The following is a 24,414-nucleotide window of genomic DNA, read 5'->3' on the forward strand; positions in this document are numbered from 1 at the left end:
AAGTTCAGATCGTCCTGTGCTGAAGTGCAGGGATGCTTTTCCGCTCAATAGTTGACAGAGGAGTGGGCAGGCGAAGGCAGAATGGTGAGAGAATTGAGTGTTTTTTACGGCGGGGGTTTGGGTTAACTTATACCGGGTGAGCCCTGTGGTTTATTGTGCTAACTAAACTGAAGCTAGGTTAAAACCAAGGGCGTTATACGCTCACATTTAATGTTTTTATGTTTTAGAGCACTGCGGTTACTGTTGGATCTTTGGGCTGTGTTCTGTTGCCATGGCGGTAGAAGTATTTAACGTTCCAAAGTAGCTCATATTGACGTCAGTTTACGTTTTATATATGAAAGATATATATCGATAAGAACGTGTCATTTTAGTGTCGCGCGTCAGATTGGATTTATGAATAAAACCCGCTTCTTAAATGGGTCTAAAATCGATAATATCACTTGTCTGATATCAGACACATTTGTAAATGGCGGATTCTAAGGTCTGAACAACAGCGATCACTGCAGGGAACACGTAAACAAATAAACTAATGCTCATTCTAACTGTTACATTGGGAAAAACAATCCTTAGCTAGTGATAAATTGTCATTTTTGTCAACAATGATTTACAGAATGACAACATGTATTGTATTATTGATAGGATGCCACTGAAAGCTGATGCTATTGAGTTACCGCTGAGCCTTTTATTACTGATTTTAAAGGGCAGAAGTAAAAATTCAAACATGGTCTGAAAAAAGAACTAATAACTACAGCCATAAGTTTAATGCAGTAGACTAAATATGCAATTTAACCGCTGAATGTTGAGAAGTAAATTCACAAAAGGTAGGTATCGGTAGTAGATGTTTTAGTGCAGTGTCTGACAAATATAATATAATATATGTACTTACTTTTTTGATATTTCCAGCCCATCCTGCAGAGCCCTGGCCCAGCCATCCTCTGAGCTCTCTGCTGGGAGGCTACCAGTGCGTCCGACATGATGAACACATCTCCTATGGCAACCTGGGTGACTCTGTGCCACCATTTGGCCTGGCTTTCTCCTCCGGTAGGTAACACACCTGCACATGCCATATTATCCTCAGATAAATCACAACAGACAGAGCTCGGAGCTGTTGCCATTCATCCATCTAACCGGTGTGTCTCTCTTCAGCGGGGCACATGCAGAGCGTCCTCGCAGCAGCTAATGAAGAAGGCATTGTTAGGATCTACAACACAGAGAGCCGTGAAAGGCCACTTCTGAAAGGTATGTGAAGAAACTCGTTTGTTTGCCACAATACTGTTCATTATCAGGAAATATCCGTGGCTAATGGTGTGAATGTTTGCAGAGTGGCTGGCTCATGAGAATGCTGTCTTTGACATAGCCTGGCAACCAGGGGAACCTCACTTAGTAAGTACAATCAAATTCATGCCCTATCATCATCATCAGTCCACTATGAATCATAATGTAGGGCTCCACAATCAATGTTTCTTTAAAAAATTGCCATTGCAATAGAAATTGGCACAGTAAAAACATGGCAAAAGACAATTTTGTCTTTTTTTGAGTAAGTTGAAAAAATGAGCGGTATAAACCTGTGCTTTAAAATTATTGTTATTTTTTAACTGTGTTTGTTTTCAGTTCAACGGTCAATTCGTTGAATAAAATAATGTTGGATGATTCCTTTTAGTTTTAGCTATAAGTTGTATTTTAGCAGTATACTGAAAGCAGCAGAAATGAGTACACTTTATTATCAGTTTATTTATTTAAAGTAATATTGTTATCACAATATTGAACAATGTTATCACATATTTTCCTCATATCGCGCAGCCCTATCGTGATATCGGTAACATCTTTCAAATGCTTCATTTAAATGCATGAAATGTCAATACATCAAATTTTTAGTCCATACACATATATTTCTGACTTATTCATTGATGTGTAGCATTTAGAGCAGTTTGTAAACTCACTTTCTAACAAATAAAGCCTTCTTTAAATAATTTTGATTGGTCCTGTGTCATCCTTAGGTGACTGCTGCCGGTGATCAGATGGCCAGGCTGTGGGATGTGAAGTCAGGGGAGCTGTTAGGCAGCTTCAAGGGTCACCTCTGCAGCCTCAAGTCTGTTTCATTCACACCCCAGGAGAAAGGTATATTATATACATTGGATTTTGGTAATTTGGCAGTTAATTTGTAGGTTTATATATGCCCTCGCCTATTAGTGTAGCATTAATAACCAGTAATGTATGCCAAGGAGAAGAAAACAACTGGAATCTGAATTTATAGATCACATCATTGATGCTTTGCCTTCTATTAAACAGCTGTGTTCTGTACCGGGGCCAGAGATGGAAACATTATGGTTTGGGACACCAGGTGCAGCAAAAAAGGTATCATTAGAAATTTCAATAAATTTGTATCATGTAAGTTTAATTCTAAAATGTATGATGTATTAGTGCATGTATTGCAGTGTATTTGTGTATATTTTATGTATATAATGTTTTCAAATGCATAAAAAGTAGTCAGGGTATCTTATGTGTGTTTGCTAATATTTGTGTCTTCCTCTCAGATGGTTTCTACAGGCAGGTAAAACAGATCAGTGGTGCGCACAACAAAGCAGACACAAACCCCCCGACCAAAACAAAGAAGAGGCGGAACAGCACACGTGGCATGGCTCCCAGTGTGGTGAGTTTCTTCAACGACTTTAGTGAAGTAAAGACCTGGGCTGTGCACGAGGAAGGCTGATCTTTGAGTGCCCCACTTCTCTTGCAGGATACCCAGCAGAGTGTTACAGTGGTCTTATTTCAGGATCAGCACACCCTCATCTCTTCTGGGGCTGTTGATGGGTAAGAAACCACTGCTACTCGTTTCTAACATCCAGTGAGTCGGTATTAAAAATGACTTTCACAGCACATTCATTTTTCTTTTTCATTCCTTTTAACCAGAGTGATCAAGATGTGGGATCTGAGGAAGAACTACACTGCACACCGTCATGATCCTGTCCCACTGCAGACGTATCAGTACCCGGGTTCTTGCACGCGCATGCGACTGGGTTAGTTTTGTCATTACTGGGCGTCATGTTTACCTGAAATATGCAAATGACCAGAATAAGCTGAAAGTTGTTTTGCATGCATTGCAGGTTATTCTGGACTTGTTCTTGACTCTACAAGATCCAACATCTTATGTAACTGCACTGATGATAATATCTACATGTTCAATGTCAGTGGAATAAAAACAACTCCAGGTAAACAAGGATTCCACTATGACTATACATTACATATGGTGTATCTATGATAAAAATAGGCATTTTCCATGAGTTTAAATCATTGCCATTGCACGTCACCAGATGGGGCTGCAAACTAATGTCCTTGGGGAGCAGAGAGTAAAGCAAGAGGGCTTTGTTTGACAGAGGAAATGTTTAAATGCTTAAAGAGACAGGTGTTTAAATGGAGCGTTTCATCCAGAGGGTGAATACCGCTATATTCAGACACAGTATGAGAAAAATAATGTGTTTTTTTAACATTAAATCATGGAAAATGTTTTAGTAGAAACATGTACAAGTATAAATCTGAAAATGAGCATAACATGGAACTGTTCATCTTTATTTAGTGTTACTAATATCGCTGTTTGTTTTCCTCCACAGTGGCAGTTTTTAGTGGCCACCAGAACTCCTCTTTTTATGTCAAGTCCACTATTAGCCCAGATGACCAGTTCTTGGTCAGTGGCTCAAGCGACAATAACGCATACATCTGGAAGGTAATGTCCCTATTTTATTCTGCCATATTAAAATGGAAAATTGTGTTTAGGGTGATTTATAATTGTTGATTAATTTTACGTTTCAGATCTCTGATCCTAAACATCCTCCAATGGTGCTTCAGGGCCATAGTGAGGAAGTGACATCTGTTGCCTGGTGCCCGACAGATTTTACAAAGGTGAGGCAACAAACTTTTATGTTTCTAATTTGAATTTTCAAAGACTTTTTGAGTATGATTCAGAGGTTTTTGTGTTTCCCTGCTGTGAAGCTTATCTCTTTTAACAGGCCAGGAAGATAAATTAGGCTCCCTATAATCCCCACTGCTCTGTTTGCAGATTGCTTCCTGTTCTGATGACCACACTGTCCGGATTTGGAGGCTACGCCGGGAAGTGGATGGAGTAAAATCTTCAGTGGGCGAAGCCAACCTTGTTGGCTGGACGTGCCCTAAATCTCCCTCAAGTAAGTATAACAACTACCATGAACCGTCCTAACAGTATATACAAGGTCTTCCCATGTCTGTTCTATTCTTTGTATTGTTTATTGAAAGAGAAACGTGTAGACGCTTTCTCATAAATCACTGCAAATTGTGACATTCAAAGTATTCATGGTGAACTAAGGAGGAATTTGTTTTGTTAAGGGCCTTCAATCAGAGCTGAGACAAGCCCTGCCAAGAACCAGAGGACAGAGAGTCTTGGAGGCTTGGCGTCACCACAGCTTGCTGCCTGTGCTCCCAGTGGAGCTGCTCTGCCTCTGCCATCCAGCACAACCTCACCTGTCCCTTCTCAAAGTGCTAAGGCTGCTGCTGTTCGCCAGAGGACACCATCTTCTATCAAACAGTGGTTATCACCAGGCCGTGGATCTCCTGGTCAAGTCAGCCCTCTGCTCCGTAAGGTGCTGAGCCCGTGCCCCCAGAGCCCAGCGAGCAGCACCTCGACCACAGAGCGACGGGCTAAGCGCAGGCTGGAGACTGGTGACGGTGCATCTGCAGACTGTGGGGACGCAGAGCAGTGTGACTGTGTTACTGAACTCTACCCTTCGGCCAAGAAAAGCCGCGCCCTGTCTGGAATCTGCTGCACAGCTCAAGAGAGCAGCTTACAAACAGACTGTCACACAGGGGACAGCATGCCAGGATCATCAAGACAGAATGGCAAGGAGAACTGGTCCCCCAGAGGAAAGGATTGGTTGTCAGAGATGGGCCAAAAGATGAGGAAAGGTCAAGGAAGCCCTAGTGCTCCCGGAAGCCCCAGTGCCTCTAACAAGAAACAAGATGGCAAGACAGCGGCTTCACCGGTAAGCACAAAAATTTAGAGTTTCTCTTTAACACATGTAGCACACAACTGGAAACTCTCTGTGTCAGATACGTTCTCACTTAGTGGAAATACTTCTTTTGTAGTCCTAGTTAGTATTTAGCAATCACGTTTGAGCATACTTTGGTTGCATGCAGGTAAACAGTCCATATGGAGAGCAAAATAGATGGGATGCATTGACCATAAGCCATGCCAATGGTAGCTTAGTATTCACCGTACAGACACAAGAGTAGTATCTAGCTTCTCGTCTAACTCTTGCCAAAAAGTGAATATGTATTTCCTATATTGTGGAACTTTTTCTTGAAGGCAGAGTGAACCACAGCACTTATTTAACACCAGTGTAAGACACGTAGCATCACTGTAGGGCTGTGCACTGTTAACTTACTTCAAATGTTGTTGTCCAGAAATCCAATGCTCTCTTGTATCTTCATTTGAATTCACTGGAAACACACAGACTTGAGGAATAATTGGTAGCTGAGGTCTGTCCGTCCTTATCAGTGCTAATGTTAATATGCATGGAGATGTTTTGTAGCTTTTTAGATGAATATTGCAGTTGACCTATTTGTTTTTTGTTTTTCAGACCATGCGTTCACCACAAAGCGTGAAGAAAATCTCCATGTATTTCACAAGAAGGCCTCTGGAGTGACCATTTATGGCAATCAAATCTGACCTGTACTTCTGTTAAAAATGCTATATTTGTATGTATTTTTTAACCTGAACCTACAGACAATAAGCATTGAAGAACACAGATCTATATCCAGATTTCATGAGCATATGAACCTGGGCTGCACAGACATTGACGGAACAGTCATTCTGAACATTTGACGCTGCAGCTTTCACATCCCAAGAGGCTGCTTTATTATTTTAATTGGGCCACTGGTTTTGCAGTTGCCTCCTACGCAATTTTCATGTTCTGTGCAGAATCTCTTCTTGAAAGAAAAAAAATCAAGTGTGTTTTTATGAGTAAATCGTTCATTTTATTCAAACTTGACAACTTGAAGAGACACATTAGTGGTACAAGAACACACATTTCATAAAGTTGTTCAGGTGGTCAACCAGATATTAATCCTCAAGTGCAGAGAAAAATGTCTCTCTGCAGTTGTGGAAATTTTACATTCTGCTAAAAAAAAGCCATTTATTAGAACCACGTCTTTGAGCAGTTTTATGAACCTCCTTAAAATGTATTTCTTTATCTCTTTGTGGGTTCTCCGTGTATGGTTCTGACCTTTTTCTTTCAGTGTTACTCATATATTTCTGCAAAATGTGACTTTCCTTGAGCAATAGCTTATGTTTATATGTACAAAGTTGCTTGGTTCATTTGTATTTAATTGACACAAATTTGCTGTGGTCAGATTTTATTAAATTGATAAGAGTTTTCAAAGTGCGTGGCATGCTATATCTTCAGTATCTATGTCAATACTGTTACGGCTATTGTTTAAATCATGTTATTCAAGGGAGAAAAGTAAATGCGTCTGCCCTGATTTTTCTATCCGCTTAAGCTTCACCCAACCCCGTGGTGGGGCCCTGATCCCCCAGGCTGTGAACCACTTATATACTGTAGTGGCAAATTTGTCCTAGAACTAAATAAATACTAAAAAAATAACTCAGAAATCAAACTGCTACTGAGGCGCCAAAGGAATGAATCTTACACAGGGAACATAAGTCCACTGTCCAGGCCAGCATGAAGCTTTCTGTGGTTTATTTTACGATTTAAGCAAGCAAGCAAACAAACAATGGCATCTGATGTCTCTCTTTCTATGGTAAAAAGGTGCTATCCTGGTACAATACCTGCCTAGTGCCTACCTATACAGTATATGTAGATGGCTCAAGCTGCCCAGTACCTTCAAAACAAAAGTATTAATGTAACTGATCAGCAGTGTTCTTCAAACTGATGGAAACAAAATAAATACATAAAGGTTAAATGTATTAAAGATTTAAAACAATGAATAGCCCCAATGTTGTAAGCTATAGTCTTCAATTCTCAGCTGATTAGATAAATAAATAGATGCATAAATATACAAATAACATCTTTACTGACAAACATGTCTATACATCTTCTGTACATCTTTTGAGTCTACAATCACAAGGTCAAGGGGTTAACAAAATTAAATTATATACCAACACAAAAGCAAAGAAGATTCAAATAATTATTTTGTAACACTTACAGAGATCATATGATTGAATGACACAGCTTTTATTTATGTTTGTATATTCAGATATGGAAAAAATGTATATTGTTTAATATTGGCAGCCAGCTCAGGAAAACTTGGCTTCTCTCTTAAAAATGTTGATTTAAATGTATCGCATAATACTCTGAACACCTACTACAGCTGCCACTCCTCATTCAACTCTACAACGTCACGTATTTGTTTTTACATGTCACATGTTCAGGTCTAACGTTCTTCGCGACACGATTGGTTTAAAAAGTTTACAGCGTTTTCATTCTCTGCTTGTGATTGGCCGATCGAGACGTCACTCAATGACGTACAGCTGTCAGGGCTCTGCAGTCCAGCGAACAGCGAAGTGAGACAGACGACGATTGAACGGCTGTACTGGGGAGTGTTTAACGCCTGCCTCTTCAGCACGACGGCCAGTAATTTGTTGTATTTTAAGAATACTGTTGTTTCCAGAGGCCGTGAAAACGAGAATACTGTGAGCAGCCTGTGTTGTAGCGAGGGAGGAAAAGTCGACTGACAGCTAACTTTTAAGTGCTAACCGTTAAATGAGACTTGGTCGTCGAGTGAAATTCAACTTCCATCGATGATTCTTGTGAAAATACACTCAGCGGAAGTCAAACTAGGATTAAAAAGCAGCGCTTGAAGACTTGGACTTGGATTTTTTTTTACAAAAACCTACGTGAATATAACGGAGCAACTATCTTTTTGTAACTTTTCTTCCTTCGACAGCGGTGCAAACTGTTGTCGTAGTGGCGTACATTATTGGCTGCTAATGTTAGCACGCTACCTAGCTACATTAGCAGGCAGCCTAAAGCAACACAGTAGTTTGCCATCTGTCGGGACTAATTGAGGCAACTTTTTTTTAATCACAATGTCTTGCATTTGTTTTGCAACAGGTAGATATTTTGCAAACACGTTGAAGCAGTAAAAACAAAACTCAGAAATTCTTAAACTTAATGCTAATTTTCTTGTGTTTGTAGCTCCAGGTTATATACTGTGTTAATGTCATGAGTTGTAGTTTGGCTTTTTGGTTCGTGTTTTGAAGATTGTTGCCGTGTTCCTGAAAAACAAGTTACCCTGAATGATGCAGTCTTTGGACACAGTCTAACCCCACTACCGAGCGACCATGTTGGATCATAGAGAATAACATCATACTTGGAGAGGAGACGAGATTTCAAGTCGTGCAGCTGGCTCTATATTTTTTTGTGCTGATGCGAACAGAAGAGGAAACCTTTCATTTGTCCTAGGGATACAATAGCTTTGTCTGAAGTCGTCAGTTTATGCATCAAAATGTCGGCCATCTCCGCATCCGAGAAAGTGGATGGATTTACGAGAAAGTCCATGAGGAAGGCCCAGAAACAGAGAAAATCCCAAGGTTCTTCTCAGTACCGCACACACAGCGCTCCGGTGGAGCTTTCACCGCTGCCGCAGCTCAAAGGTACGGTAAGAGGATGAAGGGGTCTGCCGCTTAAAATAGGCTATATCTGTCATGACCACGAGTGTTATGTGTACTGCGAGATCTGCAACAGTTGCATTCAGCATGTAGCCCCATAACCAGAATTGCAGCAAACATAAGTGAAGTGAAAGCAATCTGTGCAAATGTTTTACACAATTTATACCCTATATGTAAAATACGTATAGTATACGTCTTAGGCTGATGTGTTTTAACCATGCTGGACAGGGACACACAGTAGTCAAAGTTGTGGACCCATCTCCAAACATTTCCATCTCAGTTATTTGCTGCAAGAGTTGATGACAGGGCATTGCACACATATTACATGACTGTCTGCCAAAGTGCATTACATCCGTTTTGTGCCTTATGTGTAAAATACGTCATTCTGTCAACAGTTGTGTTTACTTCCCTTGCATTACAGATGCTTTGTGCTTGCTTCCAAGTTATATGGGGATTTTATCATGGACAGTTACATCAATCTGGTAGTTGGGGCTGAATTAACATGCAGAGGCACATCCACAGAGTGATGATGAAGCAGGGGTTAAGAGGGATTTATGCTTTTGCGCATGTGTTTTCCTCCTGTATGTTGATGCTGGTAGAGACTGTTGATGGTGAAGACAACAATTGAAAGGTTACATAATCTTTCTCTATGGATTGACAAGTTTATAATTTTAGATGTTACAAGGCCGCTTCCAGTGCAAAATGCAAAAATGCTGAATTATAACTCAAGTGCTGTGCCAGAGGCAGGGTTGTTGAACACCACAAGAGAGAAGTGTTCAGGTGGCTTAACTCATTCCCATTCATTCTCAGATACAATCCAAATCACCCAAGCATGTCTAAGAACATGAACCTGTAGCCAGCAGGCCACAGTCCTGACAGTAAAGCATACCCACAATAATACAGTTGAATTCCAGCACTTTTAAGACTGAAGGGTAACTGGTAAGAGTTATCGCACTGTTGCGCCTGATAAAATTAGAACCACTTGTTATATATAACAGGTCGTTTGTTTTGATGTATTTTTTCATTGCATGAATGAATGTCAGAGGTAACCAGAAGGCACTACTAAGACTTAGAATAGTGCAGGGGAGAATACAGGACTTCCAAAATGTGTCGGGTGAAATTTGAGACTGTGTGGGATAATATGGGTAGCCAGTATCACACTATGGAGAGTCTGTTATCAGTTGATGCAGTAGTCTGTTGTAGGTGGAGGTGGGAGTGGGCATTTGGGGTAGAGGACTAGTAAGGTTGGCATATGGCCTGATCTAGGAGTCTGTTCCCTGTCTGTCCAGTGTAGTTTTGCTCTTCCTAAAAGGAGCAGGTCCTAACTTGCACTTGTTCCTAATTGGTTTAATTATGTTGCTTTCCTGGTGTTATTCTAATCACAAATTACAAATGTTTATGGGAATGCAACAGTTATGTAACATATATATGTACTTATAACCCTTGCAGTATTTAATGCAGGTTGACAGTTTATCTAGTGTAGAGTTATATATTTTAAACCTGGATATTTCAAACTGACTGACTAGATAGATACCTGTTGGTTGCCTTCCTGTAGCCTGTGGTTAAATCTGGAAGAGCAGAGCCTGCTTACAACCTTGTGTATTTAAGTTCCATTCACTACACTTTGTTTATTTTCACTACGTACTTTGACATGTTTCAGCAGTTTTCTATGACACTATTCATCAAGTCCTACATTAATTAAATAAAATGTGAGCAGAGGTATTGGCACCTCGCTTCTCTTCCTTACATGTCATTCAAAAAATATTCAAAATCATAAAATGTATTGAGTAATTTGCTCATACCTATACAGACAAGCCTCAACAGTGTAACACAGGTGTGTGTGTTGCTGGAAGAACAAGCAAATAAGAAAGACTTGCCTGGTCAAGTAGCTGGAAGGTTTTTTAAAATGATGCAACTTCTTAAGAAAAAGAAAACAAAATGGCTCAAATGAGTATCAACAATGATTGCTGTCATACAATTTTAAAGGATTGTAGAAAAACCAGTGTCCAAAATGTCATGTTGAATATTGTAGGATGCATACAGAGAGCAGATAGTAAAAAGAAGCACTGGAAACACTATGTATGATTATTCCAAACTAGAGCATTGCAACACACCACCCAAAATTCACATGAACCATCATGGCAGAGAGTGCCTTTTTGACAAGCATGAAAGTGACAGCTAAATTATCTGCTTTTCTTCCAGTAGAAGCTTGAGGGTGAGTTATGCCTTGTCATGGTGACTACTGCTGTATAGAATCAAGGAAATCTGTTTTACAGTTATTTATTTTTTCATTTTTTTATAGGGTGTGCATCTTACTTACCTGACATTCACACCAAAGTCATAAAGCCCTTGCAGGTGAAAAAATTAGGTACAAATCTGACTGTCTTTGAGACGTTTGTCTTTCTGTTAGTGCATTAATCAAAGTGCCCCCTGAAGCCAATGCTTTGAGTAGAGTATAAGTAAAATATTATTTATATCAATGTAATGTAGGAATCAGGCTTTTAAAGAGATTATACAACCACCCTTTCCCTTGTGTGGTAAATTTTCACAGGGCTGTAAAATGTTTATATTAAGGAGCCAAGGAGCTGGTGCATCATTTACATGGAAGTGTTGAGCTAACTGCACCAGAGGGCACTCATTTAAAGTTAGACTTTAGGGTTTAGAGATTTAGGTTGTGTTGTGCCGGTGGATTAGTTTGAAACCAACAAACCTTTCATTTGCTTTAGAATTGAAATTGTGACACCCCTTATTGTTATTCTGAGTGTCTGGCTGATTGATAGGCAAAACTTTAGGGACATCTAGTCCATGTTTAAAATCCCGGTGAAATAAAAAATATATTTTTCCCAGTTTTAAGTCTGTTTCCCTCTATCAATTGTTCATTTACCCATGCCATATAAACAGTATGTATATTTGTCGAAAACATATTTGCAGGGATGCATTAAAATACCTGTCTTTTCTCGTCCTGTAAAAGTGTTTTAATGTTTGATGACTCATCGTGTACTCGTGACTCATGGTCGTAGTAGCTAACAGAGCAATATGGAGAGTCCTAAATGAACAGAAAGTGGAGCAGTTTGTGATCCTACCTCAATCCGACCTGCTGTTTTACTGGGAATACGTCACAGTACTCATGCTAAGTACGCTCCAACTTGCATTTCACCGGTAGTGTATTTTTCACCATATTCATAATTAGTGATCCATAAATATGACTATGTTTCTGCTTACTTGCGTCATCAAGGCGGACATTGGTCCCTTACCATGAGGTTGTCTGCAGGTGCAGTTGTTCTAAATTCATTGATTCACCATCTGTTGCCTAGTAGCACACACATCTTATGACTGGTGATTACATGAATCTGTATTTACAAAAAGGCAGCATGCACGGGCATAGCTGTCCATACTTGCTGTATGTTAAATGTGTTGGACATTTTAGATGTTATATAGACTGAGGAATTAACAGGATCCTTGTCAGCTGCTGTTGACTCAAACCATCTCTAATTGAGCACAAGTCCAGAAATATTAGTACTTTGGAACAAAATAATGTGCAGCTGTTCTAAGAGTAACTAGACTAAAAAAAGATAGCAGATTGCAAAGATGCTTCTTCCCTCCTGCAGTGGAGAGGTTGGGGTGTTTATAGCTCATGTTGTGTGATAGACACTGAAAAGATGAGTCACTCCGAGACCAACATTGTTTCCATGGCAGCCAGAAGCCTTGAGAGCAAGCCAGGGAAATGTTTTACTTGCCAAATACAGACTGCTCGATTTAGGTTGATATTTCTGTCACTATAGTGAATTTTGAGCCGAGCCACGATTCCTAACTAGACCTAAGCTCACGTTTGGGTGGTGTGTGTGGTACAGTAAGTATAGTAATATAAATTTCCAAGACTTCTTTCTACACAAAATCAATCTCCTTGTTTTATTTTGGTTTAAAGTTTACCCATTCTTGAACTCATCGCTTGATTTTCTTTGACAAAACCAGAGATTTTTCTTTTGTGTTCCACACATTCCTCTTCCTTGTGAAAACCTGACGCCTACATTTGCCACAATGCAACTTGACTGCATACCGTTAAAGTGGAGATTCAGATATGCTATGCTAGTAGCAGCTAATGTAGTCTAGAGCTGCTAGCTTCAAGCAGAGATGAGGAGCGGGCTGTCTTAACCCTAAATAAAAATATTCACAAGTCTGGAACACAGCGGAGAGAACGTTCTCATGTGGGTTGTAGTGAATGATGCATTTGGCTTCACTTGGATTATTTGTGTGTGAAAACAAACAAACCAAGAGGAAAACGCTCCAAGGTTACAAACTCATCAACTGTGAAAATTCCCCAAGATATAAAAGCCTGCTATACACTAAATTTACCACTATGCTTCCATACCCAAATGGCAGCTAATCATTTGTCACCAGCATCTGCAATGTGTTGTGTCTGGCTCCAGACATTGATGCCAAGCTCTGCATCTTTCCTCCACCAGGACCAAGGCTCCATGCAGATTTAGAGCACCTCAGCAAGATCTAATTTTCTGTTCTAGCATTTCACATAGCCTCCCTCGCATTTGTTTGGCCCGTGATAGTGCTTCAACAATTATTTAATTGATTGCTCAATGAGCAGAAAATAAATCAGCAACTGAGATATTTGGTTAATCATTCTTTCACGTTAAATGGTTAAGGCTTCTCAAATGTGATTTGCTGCTTTTCTCTTGTTTTTGATTGTCTTTGGATTTCTGTTGAAGTGAAGCAAATAATTTGAAAATGTCAACTTGGACATTTCGCTATTTTCTTACATTTTACAGCCTAAATGATTAATCGGAATTAAATCAACCTATAATAAAAAATGAGTGATTATATCTACCTTTTGCTCATCAATGTCTGTTCATGGAAAACTTGTTCACTCTATTGGCCTATTGATTGAAAAGTGTGTGCCAGATAGTCCACTTCCATCATGTCTGCCAGCAGATGGCAAATCGATAAACAATTTTCCAGGAAGTAATGGGACAAAGTTTTTGTGATGCACTGCAATGGCGTTTGTGTTCGGTCTATTGCTGTCAGTGTCATAAATGTGGCCTCTGGCATTTTAGGATCCGATTCCACCTTTTTGTACGTAACTGCTGCTTACTTTGGGTATAGCCTGCAGGAGGGAGGACGACTATTGCACTGCGCCAACAGAGCCACTTTGTAATTTGGTCACAGACAAACACGTTTCTTGTTTAATTTTGGTGTCTCACTGACAGAAGTTCCCAAATGTCATCATCTCTGATTTTTTGGTGTCTTTGTCTGAATCACCCTTCTTCTTCACCCTCAGAGTTTAATTTTGCTCCACTGTTTGCTGACATACGATGTTAACGTTCTCAAGAAAATCCATTAATTCTCTGAGAATACACCGGGGAATAAGCGTCTGTATTCACACATGAACCCACTTGGAGATTACCCGGTCTTTGTACTAGGGAGCTACAGTCGCACAGGTTAATGTCTAGATTTCAGTTTTTGCAGTGGAAAGTGGCTACAATGTTTTGCAAAACAATGCTTTTCTTTCCATTATTCATCACCATAACTCAGGAACAGAAGTGGAGACATTTGGTCTGATACACAGTTGGTCACACTAATCTTGAAACTGTGCTGATTGTAACGATCTTTTGAGCTGCAACTTGACTCGTCGGCAGAGGCATACAACCGCAAGGCGGCAATTCTAGTTTCAGGTAAAATGTTTGCCGCTTGGTACAACATAGCCCTCTCTCACAACAGTTATGATGGAAACTATGTTTTGACATGAATGCACATCTATGTCATGTCATCATCCTTCCACCACCACTGGCAATTCTTCAGCAGCTAATTAGTGACTGGGGCAAGAATGGGTTGGTTGTGGTTTTAATTTCCCCACCACAGCTAAAGCTGCAGCAAAGCACATTCTCAAACATTCATTATATTTGTAGCTGTTTACTGCCCATCTACATATCTTCACTAATCGTTTATTAACAATAAGGAAATGTATGCTCACTCATCGTTATGCAGTAAGTTTAACTGATACGCAGCACTTTATGTAACATGGAAATGGAAATTGAAATGTGCTGTGCCAGAATAAATTATATAATGATGCCTATCTCGTGCTATTCTTACAGGCTATACCTTGGGCTGGAACTGATTATTTTCATTTAATTACTCTGCCAATTATTTTCTTGATTAAACTTTTTATCTATAAAACATTAGCAAACAGTGAAAATGCTAAATGCAATATACCTAGAGCACAAACAACCGCCCAAATTGCCAACATATTTAATTTACTATAATGTAAGACTAAAGGAAAGACGGTATATTCTCATTTTTGAGAACCTGGAACCATCAAAACATTTGGTGTTTTTGCTTGAAAAATGGCTTAAACATTTACTTGATTTTTAAAATAATTGCTTCCCTCTCTTGACTATTCATTTAATTGACTAATCTTAGCAACTCTTGTACAATTTAAGTCATAATAGCTCTCAACACAGCATAAAGTTTTGCAGTACAGACAACAACTACATACTTCTGTGACCTTTCCCCGTTTCAGTTGAAGTTTTGCTTCATCCAAAAAGTCTTCAACTTCACTCTCTCAGCACCTGCTTTCCATCCACCTTGTGGTGGTTGACTCAAATATTAGTGCTGGCAGCTTGTACAAGGCCATTCAGGATTGACGAACCAGTAAAGTGAAAGCAGAGCTTGACGTGTTGAAATCTACAATCCGTTGCCGAAATAGCAATGTGCCGGGCAGCCGACCTTCCAGTTTTGTTCGCCCTCCCATGTACAGCCCTGACCTCCCTTGACCAGATCATTTGACATTTGTCTTTCGCAGAAACTGTAACACATGCTCAAGTGTCAGTGTATCCCATAGAGCTAATGTGAGTAAAACTGCACTAGTAGTTTCTGCGGCAGGCTGGTTTACTGTTCATTGCACAACAGTATAATGTCCAAAATAGAACTAAACCTCTAAAGAGTTTGAAAAAAGATTTCTGGCTTTTGGTCTTGGTGTTAAATAATAATGAGCATTTGAAACTCTTTTTGGCGTTGAATGCTTCTAATTAGAAACTCACTTACGTAGAACCTGATAATCGCCCACGTGTTTCCACTAGTGTGGACTTGAAGTCAACATTTTATGTGCTCTGACAAGTCTAGCTTCATTCCAAAATAGTGCCATTCAGTTGTCTAGTTAGACATGGTCTTGAAACACCCTCTGAATGTCTGGTGAACTGCTCCCAGATGGGTAAACAAACCTATTATCCACATATGTTACTTATTAGCATGCTGCTGTTGGCTGATCGGCTGACAACAGCATTTATTTAACCGCCCTGATTTTCTAATGTTTTATAGTGTCTTTTTTGATTGCACGTGTTTGCAGTTTATCATTCATGCAACTGTTAAGCCCATTTCAGGGTGGCCTCATCATTACAGACAGCCAGGGGCACATGGTGGAGAAAGGCTACCACTTTACTATGTTACCCTCCCTCATTTCCGCCTAGAAAGGAGGACCAGTAATACTGAGGTGGTTTCAGTTTTTTAAACATGATTTTCTAATAGTTTGTTGCTGTTAGTGTACCTATTTGTCACTATGGCACTCTTCTCTCTATGCATTAACTTCCAGATGTCTTCTGACACCATATTCTACTCTCATATCTCAGGGCGCACTCACACTGTCCATCCGTACCGTGCCCCGTGCTTTAGGGTACTTGTCCCCCCCTCCCTCTCCCCCCGCAGGCCAGGCCTGTTTGTACTCAAACTACCTGGGCCTCGGCGAAGGCTTCTTGCCCGCCTATACGTCATCCATAGACCTCTGAGTTTTTGTGCGTCTCGTCCAACTGTTTTTGAATATTTCATCCGACCCAATCTGCAGTAAGCACTCCACCTCCGCATCACACCAATGTGAACCTTTCACCGCCATTGTTTTAAATGTCAGCGCATGGTCCGTCCGTCCTTTTTTTCTATGTCCAAAAAGGCACACATAAAATGACGTCAGAACCGCCGTAGGCCTCGTGCTCGTACACATGCGCGTGCTCGTACATGAGCAAACGTGCTTTACAAAAGTCCACCTCTCCCAAACGGTCCATGACCGGCAAGCGTGCCGGACCTAGGCGCGGTACGGTTGCACTCAAACTTGTCAAACGAACTAGACTTAAGCCGTGAAACGTCCTGTGGCAGGGTATGGAAGGACAGTGTAAGTGGGACCTCACACTTGGCGCAGATGATCCGTGCCATGCTTTAGGATGGTTGTCCCCCCTCCCTCTTCCCTCGCAGTACAGGCCCGCTTGCACTCACATTACTTGAAGTGATCCGGGCCTCGGCTCGATTGCTTCTTGCTTATAAGTCATAATCTTTAAGTAGAGATTTAGAGATTTAGTTTTGTCCAACTGTTTTTGAACATTTCATCTGATCAAATCTGCAGTAAACACTCCACCTCCGCATCAGAACACTGCAAACTGTTCGGTGGCATCTTTTTAATGTCCGTCACAGAGAACAGTCATATATAAATAGTCTCAGGACCGTCAAAGCTCTTGCCCGTACATGCTTTACAAACGGCCACCTCTCTCAAGCATGCTGTGCCTGCAAGCGTGCCGTGCCGTGGTGTGCGGAACAGTTGTTCTCACACTGGTCAAACGAACTAGACTTTAGCTGTGAAGCGTGCTTGGACACGGTACGTGTGTACGTTTGTGCACCCTCAGAGACAATCGTAGGACTTGTTATAACTAAGAGTGTGTGTCCATGTTTGTGTCTGGCATAAAGACTCTGCCAATGGGTTTTGTTTCTGTGACCGTAGCATTTACATTAGCTACGTTGGCTACACAGCTAACAACAAGCTTACAATGCGTACAGTGATAAAAGCACAAAAGCACGTCCAGTCGATCTGCTCCCACAAATGGGCTTTTCTGTCTTTGTTGTGACAGGAGTGCTCGTGATGACACCAACACTTTTCTTATATTTTTAGTTGGAGGTGCTTGGAGAGGCTGCACAAAGGAAGGTGCTGTGTCCAGTGTCTTTTTTTGTAGGTGGCCACCGAAATGCTCTCGCCTCGTCTGTTGATCTTCAATAGAACTGTGTGTGATCATATCTTATCTTTTTACAAAATTCTGCTTATTGCAAATTGGAATTAGGACAGGCCGATGTGTTGACCTCTTATTCTATATACACACACACACACACACACACACACACACACACACACACACACACACACACACACACACACACACACACACACACACACACACACACACACACACACACACACACCCTTCTAGCAAACATATGAGTGAAACTTAAAGTGTTTATGTGGATTGACAAACGAGGGAGAATATTGTTGTCGGGATTAGGCTTGAAATCATTGCAGAACTGCTGAGCCTTTACTTTTTTTATTACTTCGTATTTAATGTCTCATTGGGTCTTTACTCACTCTCTCTCTAAGTGAGGAAATAATACATTTTGGATTATGGTGCTGATATAATATATATATCAACTTAAAAGGAATATAAATGATGACCTACTGCCAGTTGTTTTATCATGCTTTAAACTATAGTAAAATGCAAATGTATTTTGCATTCTTCTTATGAAGTCTTTTCTCAGCAATAGTTCTCACTTTGGTTCTGAATTGCCTAGAGGTTCTTCAAGCTGCTTTTTGTTGCTGTTGTGACATATTTTGCCAGCATTTTTTAAAATGTGCACTCCAAACAATTGTTGAGACGAGTCTAAATCAAATTGTGCATATGATTCCATCTTACCCAACCAGTTCAGCAGCTGCTGAATGACCTACGTGGTGTCACTGCTGTCATGCCTTACAGGTTATATTGAACGCTACCTCCTACTCCCCTTCCCCCGGCGTCCTCACTTGGACCACACCCATCTTTTACCTCAACCTTCATTTTGATCTCAACAACACACCTGTTAAGTTTGGTCTTAGGTTTCCATGTTTCAATATGCTAGCAACTGTCAAGGAATGAGGAAGGTCAAGTCGTAGTAAAGCACTCTAAACAAAGTAAAATATGCATGAGTATAAATTATTATTTGGATATTTGGATATTTCTTATCTTGATATGAATCATCAATTAACTTGAAATATTGTCTAGGATGGGTTTTTTTGGCCATCAAAAAATTCCTCAGAACACCTCTAAAACTGTCCGTATCTAAATAGGTGTGTACAACTTTCTTAATACGTTAATGTTCGTTAATCATGAACTCATATCTAGGTAGGTTTATAGAGGTCAACTGAGTTTACTTATTTAATACAGAAATAGAGCAGACAAATCAAACCGAACTATCGTACATTCCTAAGTGACTGAGACTTAGCAGCACAAACCTGTCACTGTGCAGAGGTCACCTGACCTGCATACTTCCCTTCAGTTTGTTTTGGTCTTTTTCTGCTTGGCTGTCGTTCTATGAAATGTTGACGGGCACCAAAAGGGCAGGCATTACATGGTGAGCTTAGGATTTCTGATGTATAATATAAATAACTTTTGTTGTATATTTAACTTTGCATAGGTCAATACCCGAAGTGTTTCTACCATCATGGTGATTATTTGCACATATATGTGCACACTACAAGTCTGTCCTTATAGTCTTCTCAAAGCATTAGAGTCAAAGAGTCAGAGGACTTCTGTAAAAATGTAACCTTATTACTAAGATTTGATTCATCCCCGTAAAGTTTGAAAGACAATCATGCATTGATACAGTAGTTTCCTTCTGCGTAATCACATTTTGGATTGAAAAGAGATGTACAGTGCTGTTTCTAGGTTGTAATCAAAAAAAGGCCAGACAGATTTTAGATTCTTAAGACTGATACTAATTTTAGAAGGGTGAATTCACAGATTAACAATATAGTGAATTTTTGAGCTGGAATGAAAATAGACACATATTTTGCAACATGACTATGCAACAATGTTCAGAAGGCTGCTTTCTTAAATAACTTACTTAAAGAATATTTAACTTTTATTATACATTATGACATTGTCAACCAATTCTACAATGACCACTGAGAAAATAAAAATAAAACAAATAGCCTAATAACAATCGTGTTAGGCATCAGTCAATTTCAGACCATTTAAATAAAGATAAATAAGAAGTCAAAATAAAACAAATATGATACAATTGCTAAATCACCCCCAAGCATTGTGTCAAGATCATAGCTTTAAAAATGTATTTTTATACATTTATACAAATATTCCCATAAATCTGCATGATCGCCATAGAGATATGCATTTCTGTTTTCCATGACTGTTGCCCTCTGCTGCAGCAGAAGACCGCAGATTCATCCCTGGCACAATACACATCAGTCAGTGGGGCAATAAAGATGGTATGCTTAAATGGAAAATGGTTGTGTAACTGCAGTTATCTTCAGACTGCATCCTGCTCATGGTCAGCGTTGCATTCTGTTTGTATGCAACACATATGTCAACTGTGATGATGCAGATATTGTTTTAATGTAATGCTGTGAAAGCTTTGCTGTTCTGAACAATAATTTGTATTCCAAAACAGTACTTATTATTAGTATTTTAGTTGTACATCTGCCAACCATGCATGTTGCAGTTTGCATCTACAGTAGATTTGTATATTTTCTTTGTCGTTCTAATATTAAAGAGTTCTACTTATTTAGTACAGAGTTTGGCTTAGGATCACTGTAGCAAAAGTTTTGTTTGCAACTTGTTGGATTCCGGGAGCTAAAGCATTCATGTTTTCTGTGATCCATTGAGAGTTGCTTAGACTTCATGGCTTTATTTTTTATTTATTTATTTTTTGGCCTCATTGTAAACCTTAGGACTTTATTTAGACAGGTTTAGTCTGGCCAAATAAGAACTCAACACCATTTAGAGAGATGTCTCCTGTTTGTTGTTGTGTATGAGCATGCAGCCATGGGCCTCAAGCACATTGGTACATTGTCACAATATCTTATCTGTGGACATATTTAGAGACTTGCAGGAAAAACACAATTATTTTTAGAAGAACCACTGACTGCAAAACACATTCAATTTCTCTGTGAAATAGTATCAGTCCTCAGCCTCACAATTTTGGAACAATGAGCCCGTAAAATGAGGCATTTCAAAAAGAAACGATAAAATATACAACATACTTTTTTACATCATTTTGATATGTACTTTCATATCGCCCTGCCCTACCGTGTACATATGACACATTTTTAGTAATTTTTTAGAACACATTTGCAAACTTTTATGAATATATGCTTTTGCTTTGTCATCATGAGGTATTGTGTGTAGATTTTTGTCTAAAAAATCAGGATTATGCTAATAGTAACAAAGTTTATAACACAAAAAGATTCACAGATATTGTACAAATGAAAGAAACATTATTTTTGGGTCACCACCGGCCGTCTCTGTGCTCTTTGTCTCAGATACCTCTACTGGAGGTAAAAGCTACTCCTTCATTTGTTGTTTCAATGATGGTGGTAGAGAGTGCTGTCTCCTCTGAAGGTGTTCAGTCGGGTTGAGCTCTTGTGACTAAGGTCATTTTGTACCTATCATCCCATTCAGTGACGCCTCTTGTGTTCTATAGGGCAGCATTCGTTATGTTTCTCCTCATTTATTCCTTTAATTTGTCACAGGTCTATGTGGTTAACTGAACAATTCAAGACGTGTTTTGTTCTTTGCTGTGCTTTGCTTATAGAGCTCAGATCCTACTTCCTGTGTTTGCCATCAAATCTGTTTTTTTTTGTAGTGTGTTATACAGTGTATGTGTCTGAGAAGTCACTCTTTTATAAAAAATCAATGATATGATCAATTGAAACACTGAATAAAGCAGCACATTGGACTGCAGTTCTAAGCATTACTGCAAATTAGGTTTGAGTGTTACCTCTTTTGCAACAAAGATTGATTAATTAATTAATTAATTAATATTCAGAAAAGGGTTTAATTTCAGCACATGAACAACAAGAATTTATTTCAGCAAGTCTTCTCGTTATGCAATTATAGGAAACGACAACATTGTACATTATACAGCCTGCCAAACATGCTTTGTTCTGCCAGTATGATACTCGACATGGTGCTTGTCTCATAATGACATACCAATGTGGTATTCGGCAGTTTAGGCCGAAAAGTATGACAAACATGGTATAAGGCCAGAAAATGACTTCATGACTGAAAAGCTTTTGAAGCATTGGTTGAGTTTGGTGTGGCTAAATACAGAGCAGATGAGCTATGTTTCTGTGTTTATATCGAGTTTTTTTCACACAGAAAAAGCAGCAGCCTATTTTAGGACTGTTGTGTGATTCCTCTTGGATCTTATTCCACCAACTGTAACATGGCTGTCTCTGGGTGATCACTGCTCACAAAATGATGCAGAAGCCATTCAATTTCCCTCTTAATGCTGCTTTATTACATTTAACTTGCAATGTGGTCTAATTGCTTCTCTTTTTAATTTCTGTTTGGGGTGAAGTGCTGCTTCTTGTCTGTCATTTCAGGTCATCTTTAATTTATTTACAAGGTCATGAATGAATGATAAAACCTGTATGGTTCTCTAGGTACTGACTCCCTCTCAGTTGAAGCATTTATACTAAAAAGATAGTTGTAGTAGTTCAATTATAAGCCTGCAGAGATTAATTCAACACAATTAAGCCCCTGTGTTATTTACTCTAACTCACTCTAAGGAATGATTATACATTGTGTGCTGTAAGTGTCTCTCCTTTTAACCCTGTTACTTTCTTGTCCATGTGTGGTTATGAAATTGCAGCTTATTGCATCAAGATAATTGTTAAAGTGATTCCTGGAGCTTTGTGTAAGATACAGCAGTCAGAATGTCAGTGTTAAATGTCGGCCGCATTGTAATACCAAGATAAAATATTTCACGTTGGAGTAGTAATCCTCCAGATTAAAATATCCATTCAGTCCATGTATATCTTATGCAGCTTGATTAATTTGGATTATCTATCAATATCCAAAGTGTTTTGTACTTCTTTGTTTTGTACATAGTTTTATAGCTCTAATAGAAATATTTTCCTTCCTCTAAGCACCCTGGGGAATTTGTGCACTAATGCATCTGTATCTGAAAGGCAAAACTAGCTTCACATTGGGAAAAGCATCTACATGTCAGACTGCATCTAACAGGTCCAGCCCTTTCTCCTCTCAGGGGGATCAAAGCAATTCCCCGTAAAGAAATGAAATACTTGAATGTTGCCTGCATTGTTTCCCAGAAACAGCGATAGAGGCTAAGTTATCACGGGGGAATTGTGGGGCATCAAAGAGAAAAATATATTATAAATATAGATCAACAAAAAGAGAAAGGCTTTAAAGCTTATACTTAAATTCTTGCAAAAACATGTGTTTTTATATTAATGCCCGCTAAAATGTCTGACCGTGAATTTATTGACTTTTCTCTGAGCAGTAATTTTGTCACCAGAGATGCGTTTTCACATTTCTATCTTGAAGGAGGACATTTCTCTGAGATTTGAGATCGAAATGTATCCAAGGCAAGCTGTAGTTGGTGGTACTATATTGTGGTGACTGTCTGACCACACGGTTGCTTGGTATGTTTTCCAGGGTTACACTGGTAATAATGTTGATGTCAGCAAAAAATAAATGAATTATCAGTGTTAGAGGCTTGAATATGTACTGAAAGTTTGAATCCGGCATGCCCAAAGTGATGACACTTAATGTTGCACAAGTGGGAAAAAATGTGAGCCGCTCATGTGTTGTGTTAATAACTGCACAATCAGGCCACAAGGGCGTCGTGGTCTTCTTTCCTTTCTGGTTTCAGTTTGGTATTCAGTCTGTCCTTTCAATGTGGAATCCTTTGAGATCTGATACTTTGGAAATTTGGCATTCCGACAAAATAGTTCGTTAACAAGTTAGCTCGGTGTAGTTACTCTCAGATATTGAGTTCTTTCAGAGCAGCAGCCAGTGGTCTGACCTGTGGAGTTCAGTTGCATAAGTGCTTCGTCAGCTGTCTACACCACTGGAACATTTTCAGTAGGTGTGAGACCCAGTGTGAATTATTTGGATCTGCCTGACTGTGCGTTGTCCCCATGCCACACCATTTTATGGGTAATGCCTTTTCAGTGACATAATATCGCTCAATAAGAAAGTCTGCACCATGACACTTCTCCCCAGACTGCTCTCCTTTTGCTTTTAAAATACACTCTCTAGTACTGGAGAGTGAATACGTGTTTTAGGGCTGAAACAATAATTTGTAATCAATGAATCTGCAATTAATTAATTGTTTTGTCTATACAGTGTCAGGAAATAGTGAAAAGCATGCACATACAAAAAGTGACAAATTCAAATAGCTTTTTTTTTACTCAACCAACAGTTCAAAACCCTCGTACGACAGAGTAAAGACAAAGTAAAGCCCCCACATTTGCAAACTGGAACCAAGTGATGTTTGGCAATTTTGCTTGAAAGAATTTACCAAACTATAATCTCTTATCCAAATATCTTCCAATTTATTTTCTATCACTCAACAAATCAGTTAATCGACTAATTGCTCTGGCTCTATTGTGTTTTAGGACAGTAATGCATATCAATATTTGTGTATTTGTGAGTAATTATATGAGTAAATATATTGAGTACTGCTTCACATGGAGTGACTACACATTACATGCATGTGACGCTGTCTGGGAAACAGTACTTATGAATAACCAAATTTAACTAATAAAATATGAACTTCAGTTTTTACACAAATAAAATGTGTAAAATTTAAATATTGATTTTAATGAAAACATTAATTAGCACCTCAGTGTCAACAAGTGTAATGGATGGCATCTATATTTGCATAACCCTAAAACCTCAGGGGGTTCTTGTTCTTGAGGTGTT

At 39.3% G+C, this 24,414-nt stretch overlaps 2 protein-coding genes across 2 annotated transcripts in view; both read left to right on the top strand.

The window, feature by feature from the left end:
• Nucleotides 1-32: 32 nt before the first annotated feature.
• dtl (denticleless E3 ubiquitin protein ligase homolog) lies at nt 33-5,697 on the top strand (the record flags this gene model as incomplete). Its single annotated transcript, XM_083934252.1, has 15 exons — nt 33-84; nt 904-1,041; nt 1,147-1,239; nt 1,322-1,383; nt 1,998-2,118; nt 2,290-2,355; nt 2,535-2,650; nt 2,738-2,811; nt 2,911-3,017; nt 3,105-3,209; nt 3,609-3,721; nt 3,808-3,897; nt 4,055-4,178; nt 4,357-5,009; nt 5,607-5,697. The coding sequence occupies 15 exons, from the start codon at nt 33-35 to the stop codon at nt 5,670-5,672; spliced, it is 1,980 nt and encodes a 659-aa protein (XP_083790378.1). The 3' UTR covers nt 5,673-5,697.
• Nucleotides 5,698-7,546: 1,849 nt separating this feature from the next.
• ppp2r5a (protein phosphatase 2, regulatory subunit B', alpha isoform) overlaps nt 7,547-24,414 on the top strand; it is a 38,668-nt gene continuing 21,800 nt past the window's right edge. Inside the window, exon 1 of the mRNA XM_083933878.1 lies at nt 7,547-8,641. Coding sequence (XP_083790004.1) covers nt 8,494-8,641 — 148 coding nt within the window. The 5' untranslated portion in view covers nt 7,547-8,493. The remainder of the gene's footprint in view (nt 8,642-24,414) is intronic.

The sequence above is a fragment of the Echiichthys vipera genome (assembly GCF_963691815.1).
Source record: "Echiichthys vipera genome assembly, chromosome: 19".
Lineage (NCBI taxonomy): Eukaryota > Metazoa > Chordata > Actinopteri > Perciformes > Trachinidae > Echiichthys > Echiichthys vipera.